The sequence below is a fragment of the Notolepis coatsorum genome, assembly GCF_963971535.1.
Source record: "Notolepis coatsorum genome assembly, chromosome: 5".
Taxonomy (NCBI): Eukaryota; Metazoa; Chordata; class Actinopteri; order Aulopiformes; family Paralepididae; genus Notolepis; species Notolepis coatsorum.
In genome coordinates, this window is record NC_140169.1 from 80,977,502 (window position 1) to 80,993,706 (window position 16,205).

Consider the following 16,205-nt stretch of genomic DNA (forward strand, 5'->3'; position numbering starts at 1 on the left):
TACGCTGGATGTGTCTGGAGAAGTGTCCCTAGGCTGGATGTGTCTGGAGAAGGGGCCCTATGCTGGATGTGTCTGGAGAAGGGGCCCTACGCTGGATGTGTCTGGAGAAGTGTCCCTACGCTGGATGTGTCTGGAGAAGGGGCCCCAGGCTGGATGTGTCTGGAGAAGTGTCCCTAGGCTGGATGTGTCTGGAGAAGTGTCCCTAGGCTGGATGTGTCTGGAGAAGGGGCCCCAGGCTGGATGTGTCTGGAGAAGTGTCCCTACGCTGGATGTGTCTGGAGAAGTGTCCCTACGCTGGATGTGTCTGGAGAAGGGGCCCCAGGCTGGATGCAGGGAAGGCCGCTGGCTCACAGCAGACCCCGGTTGGGAGGTCAGTTTAACATAACCGTGTTCAGCCCTGATGTAACCGAGCCTGGGCCAAGAACACCCTGTGTTTGTGTATGACAGAGCGAGAGACAGTGAGAGAGAGAGAGAGAGAGAGAGAGAGAGAGAGAGAGAGAGAGAGAGAGAGAGAGAGAGAGAGAGAGAGAGAGAGAGAGAGAGAGAGAGAGAGAGAGAGAGAGAGAGAGAGAGACTATGAGCAAATATGCTCTGTTAACAGTGCTTCCCTGTTCTGCTAGACTTCAGTGCTCGAGTGGATTAAAACAAACCCTTGGCACTGGTGCCAGTTCCTCTCCATTCACTCAGTGTGTCTGACCAAAGTTCACCCTTGACCCGCTTGGAAAATGTTAGGCTGCATGGGGCTATGAGCCTCCCTGTTGGGCCTTTAACCCTTTCACTACCACACTACAGAAGGTTAACCTTTCACTACCACACTACAGGTGGTTAACCCTTTGTCGTGTGGCAGTGAAATGGTTAACATTCTGTATTGTCGCAGTGAAAGGGTTAACCCTTTGGTAGTGAAATGGTTAAGTTGGTAGATGAGTTACCAAGAAATTTAAAGGGGACATGCATTGCTATTCCTTGCACTATTTGGGCAACTTTACACAATTCCTGTGAGTCTATGGAAGACATCTGTAATTTTTTTTTTATTTATTTTTTTTAATCATTGTTTTATATTTCTAATGAAGAACTCAAAAGCATAATTTTTCAGCCTCAGGATTTCAGGCTGTTATTGGATGGGCTCCTCCCATAAGCGCTTTGACAGCGTGATACATACGAGAGAGAGCGAGAGAGAGAGAGAACGAGCACGAGAGAGAGAGAGAGAGAGAGAGAGAGAGAGAGAGAGAGAGAGAGAGAGAGAGAGGGAGGAGAGATGCGTCCCCGACACACACGCAGTGTGTGTAAATGCTCCGACACACACTTCTGCACGGTCCCGCCGGTCCCTCTCTCTCTCTCGCTCGCTTGCTCGTTCTCTGCCTCTCTGTCAAAACCCGTTTGAGGAAGTGTCGGGTTACACTATGCGCTACAACCATAGAGGGGGCGTTACTGCAAATCAGTACCTTATTCACGTCAGCAATACAGTCAAATCAGAACAGCTTAGTTGAGTGAGGGAAAATCTCGTGAACTCGAGACTAGACTGATGAGTCAATATGATAATTAACGACACAGACCACATTGATATAATCCCCAATTGCTAGGAAATAATGCTAAACACTGGAAAAGGCCATTTATAATACAAGGGACCTTTAAGACTGCGACTTTACATGTTCCGTCGCTGGTCACAACTTTGGTCTGTTTACCGTCCGGCTATCCGTTTACCGTCCGGCTATTCCATCGATCTTCCTGGCGAATGCTCGTTCGCTAGAGAGTAAGATGGATGATTTACGAGCGCGGTCCGATTCCAGCGAGAGATGAGGGAATGCAATATCCTGTGTTTCACAGAGACCTGGCTGAAACCAGTGACTCCTGATCACAGCATCTCTCCCTCCGACTCCTTCACCATCTTCAGAGCGGATCGTACAGAAGCCTCCGGGAAGAGCATCGGCGGGGGGCTATGCCTTATGACCAACAACGGCTGGACTAGCCCCGGGGAAGTGAAGATACTCTCCCGTTCATGCTCTCCCGACATGGAACACCTCACGATCCAATGTCGCCCGTTCCATCTTCCGCGCGAATTCACTGCAGTGATCATGACTGCAGTGTACATCCACCCCCAGGCGAACGTCGGCAGGGCGCTAGCGGAACTACACGACCATCTGAACGCGCACCAGATCAAGCACCCAGACGCAGCCATGATCGTAGCCGGGGACTTCAATCAGGCGAATCTGAAGAAAGTCATGCCGTCTTTCTTCCAGCACATCGTCTGCTCCACAAGGGGAGGAAATACACTCGACCACTGTTACACCCCGTTCAGAGCCGGATACAAGGCTGTACCGGCTCCACCATTAGCGGGAGCAACAAACACGTCGGATCATGCCGCCATCTTTCTTGTCCCAGCATATAAACAGAGATCACGTGATGCCGTCGTGTCACGTGAGGTAAAAAAATGGGACGACCAATCAGAGGCCACGTTTCAGGACGCACTAGATGACGCCGACTGGGGAATGTTCAGGAGGAGTAACAGTGACGTCAGCGATTTCACAGACGCTGTGGTGTCATTCATAACAACACTGGCTGATAGTATCATCCCCACAAAGAAGGCGAGGGTGTTCCCAAACCAGAAACCATGGGTGGACAGTACTATCAGAGCAGCCCTGAACTCTCGCACCACTGCTTATAACCGGGGCAGAGAGTCAGGAAACATGGAAGAGTACAAGACAACAGTCTACACTCTGCGCAAGGCTGTCAAACTTGCTAAGAGGACGTATGCCGACAAGATGGAGGCACAAATGGCACAGAATGACACAAGAGGATTATGGCAGGGACTGAGGGCTATAACTGACTACAAAGTCAGCGCCCCCTCAATGGGGAGCGACGACGCCTCCCTTGCGGACCAGCTCAACATCTTCTACGCGCGGTTTGGTGCAAACAGTGGCACTGCTAGCCCAACGGCTAGTGACGTCACTGGTGCGCCGGCTGCTGTGGAGGGGGGGGGCATCCGCGGGGGGGCGGGGACGCTCTCTCATCGACGGTACACAGTGTGAGAAGAGCATTTATGCAGGTGAACACCAGGAAGGCTGCTGGCCCAGATGGAATAACAGGACGCATACTTAAGTTCTGTGCCAACCAGCTTGCCCCGGTGTTCACCGCCATATTTAATCAATCCCTGGCGGAGTCGGTGGTCCCTGCCTGCTTCAAGATGTCTACCATCATCCCTGTACCGAAGAAACCCTCCCCAACATGTCCAAATGACTACAGACCGGTGGCACTCACCTCTGTGGTCATGAAATGTTTTGAGAGGCTGGTCAAGGACCACATTTGTGCCTCCCTCCCCAGTGATATGGACCCTATGCAATTTGCATACAGGACAAACGGGTCCACTGACGACGCGGTCTCCCAGGTACTGCACAGCACCCTCTCCCACCTTGACCGTCAGAAGGGGGGCTATGTGAGACTGTTGTTCATTGACTACAGCTCAGCGTTCAACACCATAGTCCCCACCAGACTGGTGGACAAGCTGATCGAGCTGGGTCTGAGCTCCGCCCTGAGCGCCTGGGTACTGGACTTTCTGAGTGAAAGACCCCAGGCGGTCAGGGTGGGGGGTCAGACCTCCAACACCATCACCCTGAGCATCGGGTCCCCCCAGGGCTGTGTTCTAAGCCCCCTGCTGTACTCACTCTACACACACGACTGTGTGGCCAAGTTCAGCTCCAACTCCATAGTGAAGTTCGCAGACGACACGGTGGTGGTGGGGCTGATCTCGGACAACGACGAGAAGGCCTACCGGGAGGAGGTTGAGGTACTGGAACTCTGGTGCCAGGACAACAGCCTGCTCCTGAACATTGGTAAAACCAAGGAGCTGATCGTGGATTATAGGAGAGGACAGCAGGAGACACACACACCACTGATGATTAACGGGGCTACCGTGGACAGGGTGAGCAGCTTTAAGTACCTGGGGGTCCACATCTCAGAGGATCTGACATGGTCAACACACAGACACAGTAGTAAAGAAGGCGAAACAGCGCCTCTACCACCTGAGACAGTTAAGGAAGTTCAGAGTATTGGGGAAGATACTCCAGTCCTTCTACTCAGGAGCTGTAGAGAGCATCTTGACCGGAAACATCACTGCCTGGTATGGAAACAGCACGGCACAAGACAAGAAGGCCCTACAGAGAGTGGTGCGCTCAGCCGAGCGTACCACGGGTATTGCACTACCTCCCCTGCAGGTTCTATACAACAAGAGGTGCAAATCCAGAGCCTGCAGGATAATGAAAGACCCTCACCACCCCAATAACAGCCTGTTCCAGCTCCTGAGGTCAGGCAGACGCCTGCGAACCCCAACTACTAGGACAGAGCGGCTTAGGCTCAGCTTCTTCCCCCAGGCCATCAGAGCCCTGAACAATGAACATTGAGTGCCACAGAACACTGAACTATCCACACACAAGCACACATGAACACACACACGACACGCACGCTGTGCACGCTCACACACTAGCAGCCACTTAACACTTTAACATGAGCGGGCACACACTCATGCCGCACACTTATGGCCAAAAGGAAAGGCCACTTTAAATTAGAATAACAGGAACAGTGTATTGCACTACCAAAGCTACCTAGCATGTCCTATATGCTCTGTAAATAACTATGTACAGATACCGAGATGTCACACCATGTTACCTGTTTATTGCACAATGTTGTTTTTTATTGGATTCTATTATATGTTGTAACACTGTATTGCACATCGTTGCGGGCAAGACCACCCGCATTTCATTGTATACTTGTATGCCGTGACAATTAAAACTCTTGACTTGACTTGGTCAACATTATTGTTTTCTCTCTCTCTCCCAATTTAGGACTTTTAGCTTTTCATTCAGCGAAGAACGAGGTGTATTTATTTCTCTGGAGGCAGCACAGCCATCATCAAGAGAATCTTTATAACGTCATAAAGCAGGGACAATGTTTAATTTCAGGTGTGTCAGCATACTCGATCCGGAGAGGGTTTGGCCCCCTCTCGAGTACCAGCATGCTTTGTGCCCAGATCAGCATTTACCCCGAGTCAGACAACTCAAGAGCTTTTTATGTGGCCTGAGGAGACCGGTCTGAGCCTGCCTGGCCGCCTATTGCTTATTAACAGCGGAGGAGTGCTGCCGAGTGCTTCCGCGTTTTCCCTGATTGGCTGCGACACGCCCCGCGGCAGGCGCGGCAGCCGCAGAGCGGAGCGGCAGAGCTTGCGGCATTATGTAGCCGTAATCCGCGTGATTTTCATTCGAAGCTTAGCTCACCTGGCAGCGCTGCGGTCCTGCGATCCTGCGGTCCGTTGGTGACAAGTTTGAATCCCATCATTTTTTTTTTTTTTTTTTTTTTAACGTGTATTCTTTCGCCGGTTAAGGTTAGGCATGGTTATGGTTAAGGTTAGGCATTGTTTCGGAGTTGGTTAAGGTTAGAAGGGTTAAGTTTAGGCGCTGTTAAGGAGCTGGTTAAGGTTAGAGTTTGTCTTAGAGAATGGCAATATTCTTTCTATGGTTAAGGTTAAGGTTGGGCATGGTTAAGGTTAAGGTTAAGGTTAGGCATTGTTTCGGAGTTGGTTAAAGTTAGAAGGGTTAAGTTTAGGCGCTGTTAAGGAGCTGGTTAAGGTTAGCGTTTGTCTTAGAGAATGGCAATAGACAGCCTATTTCCGCACTGCCGCTCTCTCGCGCTGCCGCGGTCACATGGTCACATTGTCACATTCTTGCACTCCTCCGCTGTTAAAAAGCAACACGCTGCCTGGCCTCCAGAACCTCACTAGGCTGCATGACGCAGACAGTCTGAGAGCCATTACGGTTAACAAGGTATTCAGTCAATCGTCTTCGCTGCCACGTTCCAATGAAAAAGACAAGTCAGTTCCCTGTAGAGATGGGTACCGAATCCAGTACTTTTAAGGGTCGACTGAATCACGTATTTATTTTTTGATGACAACAACGTTTCGTTTACCACGAAACGAAACCTATGAGGTGTGCCGCACGTTCACGGCAACGTTCACGCCACAATACACGCTTACCTAGGATTTGAATTGATTCAACAACAAAGCAGTCAGGGGTTACATTTTACAAAGCTAGATGCAGAAAATGCTCGCTGCAATATTATATATATTAACAAATTGTTCTAAATAAATAATAATGATAATAAATTAGGGATGTCCGATATTATCGGCCTACCGATATTATCGGCCGATATTGGCATAAAAATTTGATTTCGGAAAATATCGGTATCGGTTTCCAAAAAAGAAAAGAAAAATATATATATATTTTTTTTTTACATTTATTTAACATTTATTTACCCGGGCAAGCAAGTAAGAACAAATTATTATTTTATTTATTGTCAAGGTATGCATAATGTTGTGTTAATTACACGACAAGAGATATGTAATGTTAATTACCTGAAATCATTCAGTTTTTTGGGGGGGGGGGGGACCCTACATATATCGGTATCGGTTGATATCGGTATCGGAAATTAAGAGTTGGACAATATCGGTATAGGTAAAAAAGCCAATATTGAACATCCCTATAATAAATAATTTGAAGTTTGGACCAATTTTTTTCGTGTCAACTGAGGTAGGTAGATTACATTTTTAGAGACTAAAGTACCGAAAAAAAGGTACCGTTGGGTACCGGTATCGATTCACTGGTGTGAAGGGTACCCAACCCTACTGTAGTTCCCTGTTGATAAAAAAAGAAACAAACAAAAATGTAGGTACCGGTCCTAAAAAGGGGAGGGACGTTGTTAAGGTACGGCTCTAAAAACAGTGAAATTCAGTCGAGAAATATATTTAAAAATGTATGTCAGAACTGAGAGACACTGACGAGTTGAGTGCAAGTGACAACACGCGCTTTTGCAAAACTCCTCAATAGGAATTTTTATTGAACCTGCATTTAAATGTAATTATGTAGCCCCATCTGTGTGAGAGAGAGAGAGAGAGAGAGAGAGAGAGAGAGAGAGAGAGAGAGAGAGAGAGAGAGAGAGAGAGAGAGAGAGACAGTGATACAAAGAGAGACAGAGAGAGATAGAGTGAAAGTGAGTGAGAGAGACAGTGACAGAGAGAGAGACAGAGGAGAGAGACGGAGAAGATACAGAGAGGGAGAGACAGAAAGAGAGAGAGTCAGAGAGAGTGAGACAGAGACACAGAGACAGAGAGAGAGAGAGAGACCCATTCAACATGAATAACTCACCAGCTTGCATGTATTTCTCCAGCTGTTCTCTCCGCTGCTCCACCTCGGCGGGGGTCAGCGTGAAGATCTTCTTCGGGGGGAAGGCAGGCACCACGTTGTTGCCGTACTCCTTCTTTATCTGTGGGGGGGGGGGGGGGGGGGGGGGGGGAGAGACAGAGAGAGGGGTTGGCTCACTGTGACGCTCAACCGGGAATTCTGTGGTCTATTACCTTCTCCCCGTCTGTCCCTGTGTGTTTGTGTTACGTTTGTCTGTTGTGTGTCTCACACTACCCCGCCCTCAAGTGTGTGGTGACTTTTGAGTTCTGGAAAAGTGCTAAATTAAACCCATTTATTAATAATTATTATTATTATACTGCATTGTTACGGTATGTCAAAACTCCACACACACTAGGCTAATGCTCCCATGAACATTAGTGATAAGGTTACCACAGGGTTCCCACAGACATTGCGAAATAAAATTCAAGGACTTTAAAGTACTTTTCCAAGCACCATTTTTCATTTTAAAAAGGACATTTAAAAGGATAAAATACACTTTTAAATGCAGTTTTTTATAGAAAAAAAAATCTGATCCAATATGTATGGCTTAAAACCAATTTCCGACTTCCAGTTTGCGACGTTCTGGTGAGCAGCCACATGAAAGAGCTCCCGGTCAATGAATATCAAAAAAGGAAGTAAAACTATTCAAAACTAAATAAAAAGTGAAGATTCAAGGACAAAAGAAAGAAGGAAGAATGAACACGAGGACTAATTAAAGAAAAGCAACCCCAGATGAAGTAAATACACAGATGGAAAAGACTCAACACGAGAACAAGCTAGCGGGACGCTGAATGTCAATGCAGAGAAGCTACAGGCTAACATACAAACTAGCTTACAAGCTAACAGATTGGATTAGGAGCAATGCGGAGCATACAATGTAACACTGAAAAATCCACTGAAAAATCCAACAGAGGTGTCAATGAAGAGTCGGAGCTATGTAGAAATAAAGAAAATTCAGAAAAAGAAAGGAACCAGGTCCCGACAACGTGCAGGAGGCGGCGAGGGACACGGTGCGGAGAGGATGGAAGGTGCCGGGAGGGGAAGGAGAGAGGCCTACGGCCTAGCCTGACGCAGAGGATGGAGAGGGCGCGCAGGTGAACCAGAACCGAGAGATGAGGACGAGGAGAGGAGGACGGGAGGAGGAAAAGAGGGGACCTGAACAGATTCAAAGCAGATCAACTATGAAGAACGACAAAGGGACACGAGAAAGGGGCATGAGGGGACACAGTGATCCAAGGAAAGATACAAAACAAAATCAATGTGAAAGAGTACCCAATACAAACATACACACGGGGGACCTGGGGATGAGAATAGATACAACAGAGGAAAGATAATTGAATAGTTACCCCAAGTAGTATAAAACTATAACACCAGAATTTTGAATAATTAACACTATGATTTACAATACACACGTTATAGACAAACGATTTGAAATTTATTAAAAAAAAAAGGGACACTGATTAGGAAACATATTGGGGAATAATACACGATGGACTGGTATGAAGGAACTACAGGATTACACATGACACACAATACAAATGAACATGTGCATAAGAAAGACAAATTCAAAACATTGACCGGGAGCTCGGAGGCCCTCCACAGAACGAATGTTGGACTTATATAGTGCACACTTCGCCACTAGGGGGAACCCTCTCACTAGGAGAGCCATTACTCCTCACCCTTCCAACGGGGAACAGAGGGATACGACTAAGATCCTCTAACACCATGGGAGCGGCAAATGTTGTCTTTTTTCTTTGAGTTATGTTAGAATTTGAGTTATGATAGAATAGCAGTTGCTTTAAATGTGCACATGGACATTTGTGAAGGACAAGAATTAAAAAATGTTGGACATGAAGAGAGGCTTGGAGAATCTCCATTGGGGGTATCTCCATCACTAGGGGGGGGGGCTTCTCCAATAGGAGCTGATTCCCCTCCAAACGGGGGCAAAAAGTGCTAACCATAGCTCATTTTATTTTCATTTCATTTTTTCTTATGGTGTTGTCAGTTTATTTTTTAAGTCATGTCAGCATAAATGTATATAGTGATATCGGTGACACGGGAGGTACAGAGGTGGGCAGGCTGAGTTCAGTGGGGGGGAATGTCGGGGGTGGGGCTCTCGGTGACATGGGAGGTAGCGGGCTTGGCTCGGTGGGGGGGGGAGTCTCTGTCCCTCCCCTCTACTGGGCATGGCCCAATAAATTCAAGGGACCTGTGTCGCTGGGGGCCCGGCTCCGCGCGCATTGGCCTAGGATATGGGGGAGTTCTACGGGCTTAACTCAGGGGGGTGTCGGGGGGGGGGGGGGGGGCATCGTTTCCACGGTTTGGCCCGGGAGAGTGGGGTCTTGTATGTTGAGGGGTCGTTGTGCGTGGGGTGCTTGGTGACATGGGAGGTAGCGAGCTTGGCTCGGTGAGGGAGGGGAGTACCTTCCCTCTACTGAGCCTGGCCCAATTAAATTCAAGGGACCCGTGTCGCTGAGAGCCCCGCGTGGGACGGACCTGGGATGTGGGCGAGCCCTATTTCTGAGGGTGGATGGCAGGAGGGGGGGTCCCCCTTATGGGGGTCTGGGAGGCTGAACGCAGCCTCATTCATTCATTCATTTTATTTAGTTTCTTACATGGGGGTACAGTTAATCTTTGCACAATATCACCAACATCTTTTTTTTTTACATGATACACCCATGGCCGAAAAGGAGCAGGATGAAGAAAACGTATGTTTCCTGCCCCCTTCCAAACTTCATATTTATTTTAACATAAGTCAGCTCAAGTGCACCTTACAGCTTCATACCATATAATAATAATATAATAATAATCATTACCATAACTATGATAACAATAATAATAATGATAATATGACCATGAATAATAATAACAATAATAACGGTAATAATAATAACAATAATAATAATAATATTGCTATAGCTACCAATAAACAAACAAACAAAAAACCTGCGTCACGAACCTCAGATGCATGGAAGAGAAAAAAAACAAAAAATAAATAAAATCAGATACAGAGACAGAGACATTTATACCTGCTGTTCATATGTTCTCATTGTTCGGTCTTTAAAAGTATTTTTTAGTTGGAAAATATTTTTACAGTACTTCAACTCATTATAAAGAGAATTCCAGAGTTTGACTCCCACCACTGATATCGCCAAAAACGCCTTACCACGTCATTCCCCGCCATGCTCATTCTGCCAAAGACGCCGTACCACGTCTTTGATATCAATATTTCTAAAATCTGTGATCGCAATCATATTTCTCCCCCGGAGACTTGAGATCTACTGTTGATCCCCTCTCAACTCTCCAACGGTTCAAGAGCGCCATCTGGTGGCCGATCGGCGGATCGCCCAAACCGGAAACAGGAAACGGAAGCTGGTGCTCATTCCAATTCGGTCCGATCACTCGCTAATAGTCCCAGGACTCGAGCTAGACACAATGGATAGCAATCCGTTACCAATAACTCGATAAACAACATGATTTGGACGTATATACTATTATACAACCTGGAGATGGATCGCATATTTCTACATCCCATAATGCTGGTATCGGTCGATACACGTGAATTGTAGCCTCCGATCCCATGATGTAATTTATCTCCTGCCGAGTCCTGCGGAGAGTGAGGATTATAAAATGAACGTGTTTTAAAGTGTGATGCTTACCGATTGGATTACTCACTGGACCAGCTTTCCGAACCGCAACAATGGCCTGAGGAGATTCTCCGGAGAATGGGACCAGAGCCTTTGTTCCTTGATCCCAGGAACAAAAGAACCAGACGGCGTGGGAAGAGAGCTGGGATCCGTAACAGGCTGAGATCCAGACGCCACCGAACGCCATTGCCCAGTATATTGCTAGCCAATGTACAATCAATTGACAATAAACTGGATGACATCCGAGCAAGGATTCAATACCAAAGAGACGTTAGGGACTGCAACGTTCTCTGCTTCACCGAAACGTGGCTCACGACGGACGTTCCAGACCACGCAATCCAACCAGCTGAACACTTCTTTATCCACCGCAAGGATCGTACAGCAGAGTCCGGTAAACAACGTGGAGGAGGTATTGCCTTCATGTTTAACAACAATTGGAGCGATCCAACTAACGTGAAGGAATTATCCAACCACTGCTGCCCAGACCTGGAATATATAACCATCAAGTGTCGTCCTTTCTTCCTCCCGAGGGAGTTAACGGCGATCATCCTTGTAGGAGTGTATATTCCACCGCAAGCCAGCAACAACGTCGCGCTCTCCAGACTCCACGACGAGGTAAATAGAATACAAGCGGCGAACGTTAACGCCGCCATTTTGGTGCTGGGTGATTTCAATAGCGCCAATCTGAGAAAGGTATTACCTGACTTCTATCAGCATGTGACTTGCAACACCAGAGGCGGTAACATCCTAGATCACTGTTACACGGAATTTAAAGGTGGCTACAAGGCTCATTCTGATAGTGGCTTTGGTAAATCAGATCACGCGTCCATCTTTCTTTCACCAATGTACAAACAGAGAATCAAAAGTACTCCTGTAGTCTCGCGAGAGGTGCAGAAATGGGATTTGACGTCGGGGGAGACGCTCCGGTCTGCGTTTGACTGCACAGACTGGAATGTGTTCCGCGACACAGATAACATTAATGTCTACACGGAGACAGTGCTGGACTATGTTTGTACTTTGGTGGAAGAAACAATCCCCACTACCAAAATGAGAGTTTACCCAAATCAAAAACCCTGGGTAGACAAATCCGTCCGTGAAGCTCTGAGAGAGCGCACCAAAGCATACAACGACGGCCTAGTGGCAGGCAACATGAATGACCACAAGGTGGCGCGATACAACGTAAGGAGGACAGTGTCAGAGGCCAAACGGCGCTACAGGGATAAAATTGAACTCCAGTTTGAACAAGCTGACTCTAGAGCTATGTGGCAGGGGCTCAAAACGATGACAGACTACAAAGGCGCCTCCCTCAAACTGAACAGTGACATCTCCTTAGCAAATGACCTCAATACCTTCTATGCGAGGTTTGATGCTAGTAATAACAACACCAGCTCACAAGCCACGGCAATGGGGGGGGGGGGGGGGGGGTCGGCTGCTGATGGAGGCGCAGTGTTCAGGGTAACAGAGCATGAGGTGAGGCGGACCTTTAAAAAAGTGAATATCAGGAAGGCAGCAGGTCCGGACGGCATCCCCGGCCGCGTCCTAAAAGTCTGTGCCGACCAACTGGCCCCAGTATTCACTGACATATTTAACCTGTCCTTAGAACAGGCTGTCATCCCCACCTGCCTGAAGAAGTCCACTATTATCCCTGTACCCAAAAAATCCAAGCCTGCTTGCCTCAACGACTACCGCCCTGTAGCTCTCACCTCCATAGCCATGAAGTGCTTTGAGAAGCTAGTAAAGGGCTACATCTGCTCCTCCCTCCCCATCAACATGGACCCCCTGCAATTTGCATACCGCCCCAACAGGTCCACGGAGGACGCCATAGCCCATGTGCTGCACACAGCAGCATCACACCTGGACAAGAGGCAGGGGAACTATGTGAGAATGCTATTCCATCGACTACAGCTCGGCATTCAATACCATAGTCCCCTCCATACTCATAGCCAAGCTCAGGGACCTGGGCTTGAACTATGACCTCTGCCAGTGGGTCTTGGACTTCCTGACTGGCAGACCCCAGGTGGTGAGAGCAGGCAACTGCACCTCCTCATCCATCACCTTCAACATAGGGGCCCCCCAGGGCTGTGTTCTGAGTCCCCTCCTCTACTCCCTGTACACACACGACTGTGTGGCTCAGCGGAGTAGCAATACAATCATCAAATTTGCTGACGACACAGTGGTGGTGGGCCTGATCTCTGCCAACGACGAGAGGGCCTACCTGGAAGAGGTCAAGGTCCTGGCGGGATGGTGCCAGGAAAACACTCTCCCTGAACGTCAGCAAAACAAAGGAGATGATTGTGGACTTCAGGAGGTCGGGGGTCAAGGACTACAGCCCCCTCAGCATCGACGGGGCACCGGTTGAGAGAGTCAACAGCTTTAAGTACCTCGGAGCCTACATATCCGAGGACTTGACATGGACCACACACATTGACAGTGTTGTGAAGAAGGCACGACAACGCCTCTACTTCCTCAGGCGCCTAAGGAAGTTCCAAGTCAGTCAGAAGATCCTTAAGAACTTCTACTCATGTACAATAGAGAGCATCTTGACCGGCAACATCACCTCCTGGTTTGGGAATAGCACTGCACAAGACCGAAGCAGACTACAAAGAGTGACACGTTCAGCCGAACGCACAATTGGAGGGGGGCTCCCCACCCTCCAGAACATTTACAACAAGCGTTGCAAGGGCAAGGCTAAGAGAATCATTAAAGACTCCAGTCACCCGAACAACTGCCTCTTTGAACTGCTGCGGTCAGGCAAGCGATACCGGAGTCTCAAGGCGAGCACAGAAAGACTCAGAAGAAGCTTCTATCCCCAGGCCATCAGGCTGCTAAACGAACAATGAACACTACACAACAACAACCACCAAACGCACATAGCACACACATCCACACGCACACACTCACTTTAAACAAACACACTGTAGCACCCACTCCACACACTTTATAGCACACACCCACTTTAAACAAACACACTGTAGCACCCACTCCCCACACTTTTATATTTATTGATGAAGGATTGCACTACAACTCGTACACCTTACTGTAAATTGTACCTAAATTGTACCTCATCCCATTTCTGCTTTGCACTATATAGTACTGTACATTAGTACACTGCATAGTATTGTATATTATATGGTAACTCAGAACATTGTACATATGTCTATACCGAACACTGTGACCTCATTTTCTTCTTCTAAATTACATGCTATACTATGTTATTTGATACCGTCTTGTCTAGCACAGTCTGGAGCGTAACAGTAAGAAGCATTTTGTATGAAAGTATTCTGTACTTCTGTATGACAACTATTAAAGAAACTTGAAACTTGCTGTGTCATTTTAACAGCAGATACACTTTCTTAAATTCCATTGTCCCCGACAGTGCGGTGTGACGGGGAGCTCGGACGGGATGTGTTTTGCTGGTGTTATGATAGCATTAGCTGAAAAGCTAGCTAGTTGGAACAACATCCGCCCGTTACATCAAATCAGATGATCGCCTGTCCTTTCTCCAGGACCTGACACTGTCCGTGACAGTCTATCAACAATAATGCACCCACGGTGAATCGGATTTAAGTTAAGTAGCTACTGACTAGCGTTAGCTGACTAACGTTATCAAATGTCAATGCGGGAAGACGAGCTAGGTCAGCTAGCTTAGCTTGATAACGTTACCGTGTCTAAAGTTGGTGCTATTCATAATCCAGCAATAATGGCTGCAGACCTGCAAGCAAAGTACAGCAAGTTCCAAGTGCCAAAGGATAAGAGTCTGAGGCGGAGTTTGAAACGAGAATGTTGAATATTTATTTTGCATCGAAAATCACAACATTCGAACGTTCTATCTGCCACTAGCTTACAGACTGAGTAGGGTATATCTGCAGAGCCACTGGGTAGCGAGTGCAACACCGTTTAATGTCCGTGTAGATCATTGGAGTAGGGTATATCTGCAGTGCTGCAGCCCGATACTCATTGATTAATGATACTAATACAAATCTATACAATCACCTGTTGTTGAATAAATACCATTACTTTCTAGTTATTACTAAAAAACAGTATAACAGTATCTGTAAAAAAAAAAAAAAAAGTATAATTTATATAATATCTTTTTTGTTTTTTTATGTATGCACTGGTATCGGATAAATATCGGTATCGGCCGATACCCAAAGCTTAGGTATCGGAATCGGATCGGAAAGGAAAAAATTGTATCGGAACATCTCTAGTCTAAATACCATATTGGCGGATTGCTCTGATTCAGCTCAGATCATTTCCTGGTCCAGTAAATTAGGCCATCCTGATTTGAAGGCCTGAGTGACGTTACTCAGGCTCTGGGTAGCAGACAGTGATGTGATTGGCTCTGTGGTTGTAGCTAATGCCCGCCCACAATCTACCTAGACTGACTGTACACAGCGCGTGGAAACCACTTCCTCATACTCTGCATGCACTCTGGAGAGAGAGATAGAGAGCACTTGGGGGGGGGGGGGACCTGCCGCGCGGCACACACCTCCGAACGGGAGAGTGAAAGAAAGGAAGAGAGAGGGAGGAAGGGAGGGCCCCCCCCCCCACAAGCTGTCGCGCGGCACACCCGAGAGGGAGAGAAAAAAAAAAGGGAGAGAGGGAGGGAGGGAGAGAGGGGCCTTATCAATAACGGCCTGTCTTTTTTCTCTCCCTCTCTCTCTCTCTTTCTCTCTCTCCATCTTTCTCTCTCTATCTTTCTCTCTCTCTCTCTCCTCTCTCTCTCTCTCTCTTCCTCTCTCTATCTCTCTCTGTCTACCAGTCGCAGACTGTGTGGACTGACTGTCACTCAAAGTGCTTATGGGCGGAGCCAGGCCATAACAGCCTGAAATCTTGAAGCTGAAATTTTTTGGTTTTGAGTACTTGATTAGAAATATAAAACAATGCATTTTTTTGAAAAAAACCTTACAGATGTCTTCAATAGACTCACAGGAATTGTGTAAAGTTGCCCAAATAGTGCTAGGAATAGCAACGCATGTCCCCTTTAATAAGAATTTAAGTAAAAAAATCAAATAAAAAATAAAACCAATTTCCGACAATTAGTTGCACTTTAAATAAAAATAATTTAATTTCTTGATTCGGAAAATAATTATCATGGATGAACAAAACTTTCAATGGGAATGGTTGATTTAAATTTCCATGACTTTTTAACACATTGACGGCCACTGGGATTAGACGGTCCCACTCTATAAGGCCAGCTTCTCATAACAAGGTTTAACAGTGCATCGCGTTGTTTGTAGAGCTAAATCTATATTTTAAATTATTGCTATGTGTCCATTCTCATTGTCAATTGACACTATAAACCTTCCCTTCAATATGCCATAAAGAAAACATT

The 16,205-nt window shown here is 47.0% G+C and overlaps 1 protein-coding gene across 2 annotated transcripts in view; it reads right to left on the reverse strand.

Annotated features, from left to right (window-relative positions):
- Nucleotides 1–16,205, reverse strand: part of snx17 (sorting nexin 17) — a 235,604-nt gene that overhangs the window by 150,852 nt on the left and 68,547 nt on the right. For both annotated transcript variants that reach the window (XM_084314817.1, XM_084314816.1), the window contains exon 3: nt 7,188–7,305. In XM_084314817.1, coding sequence (XP_084170943.1) covers nt 7,188–7,305 — 118 coding nt within the window. The remainder of the gene's footprint in view (nt 1–7,187; nt 7,306–16,205) is intronic.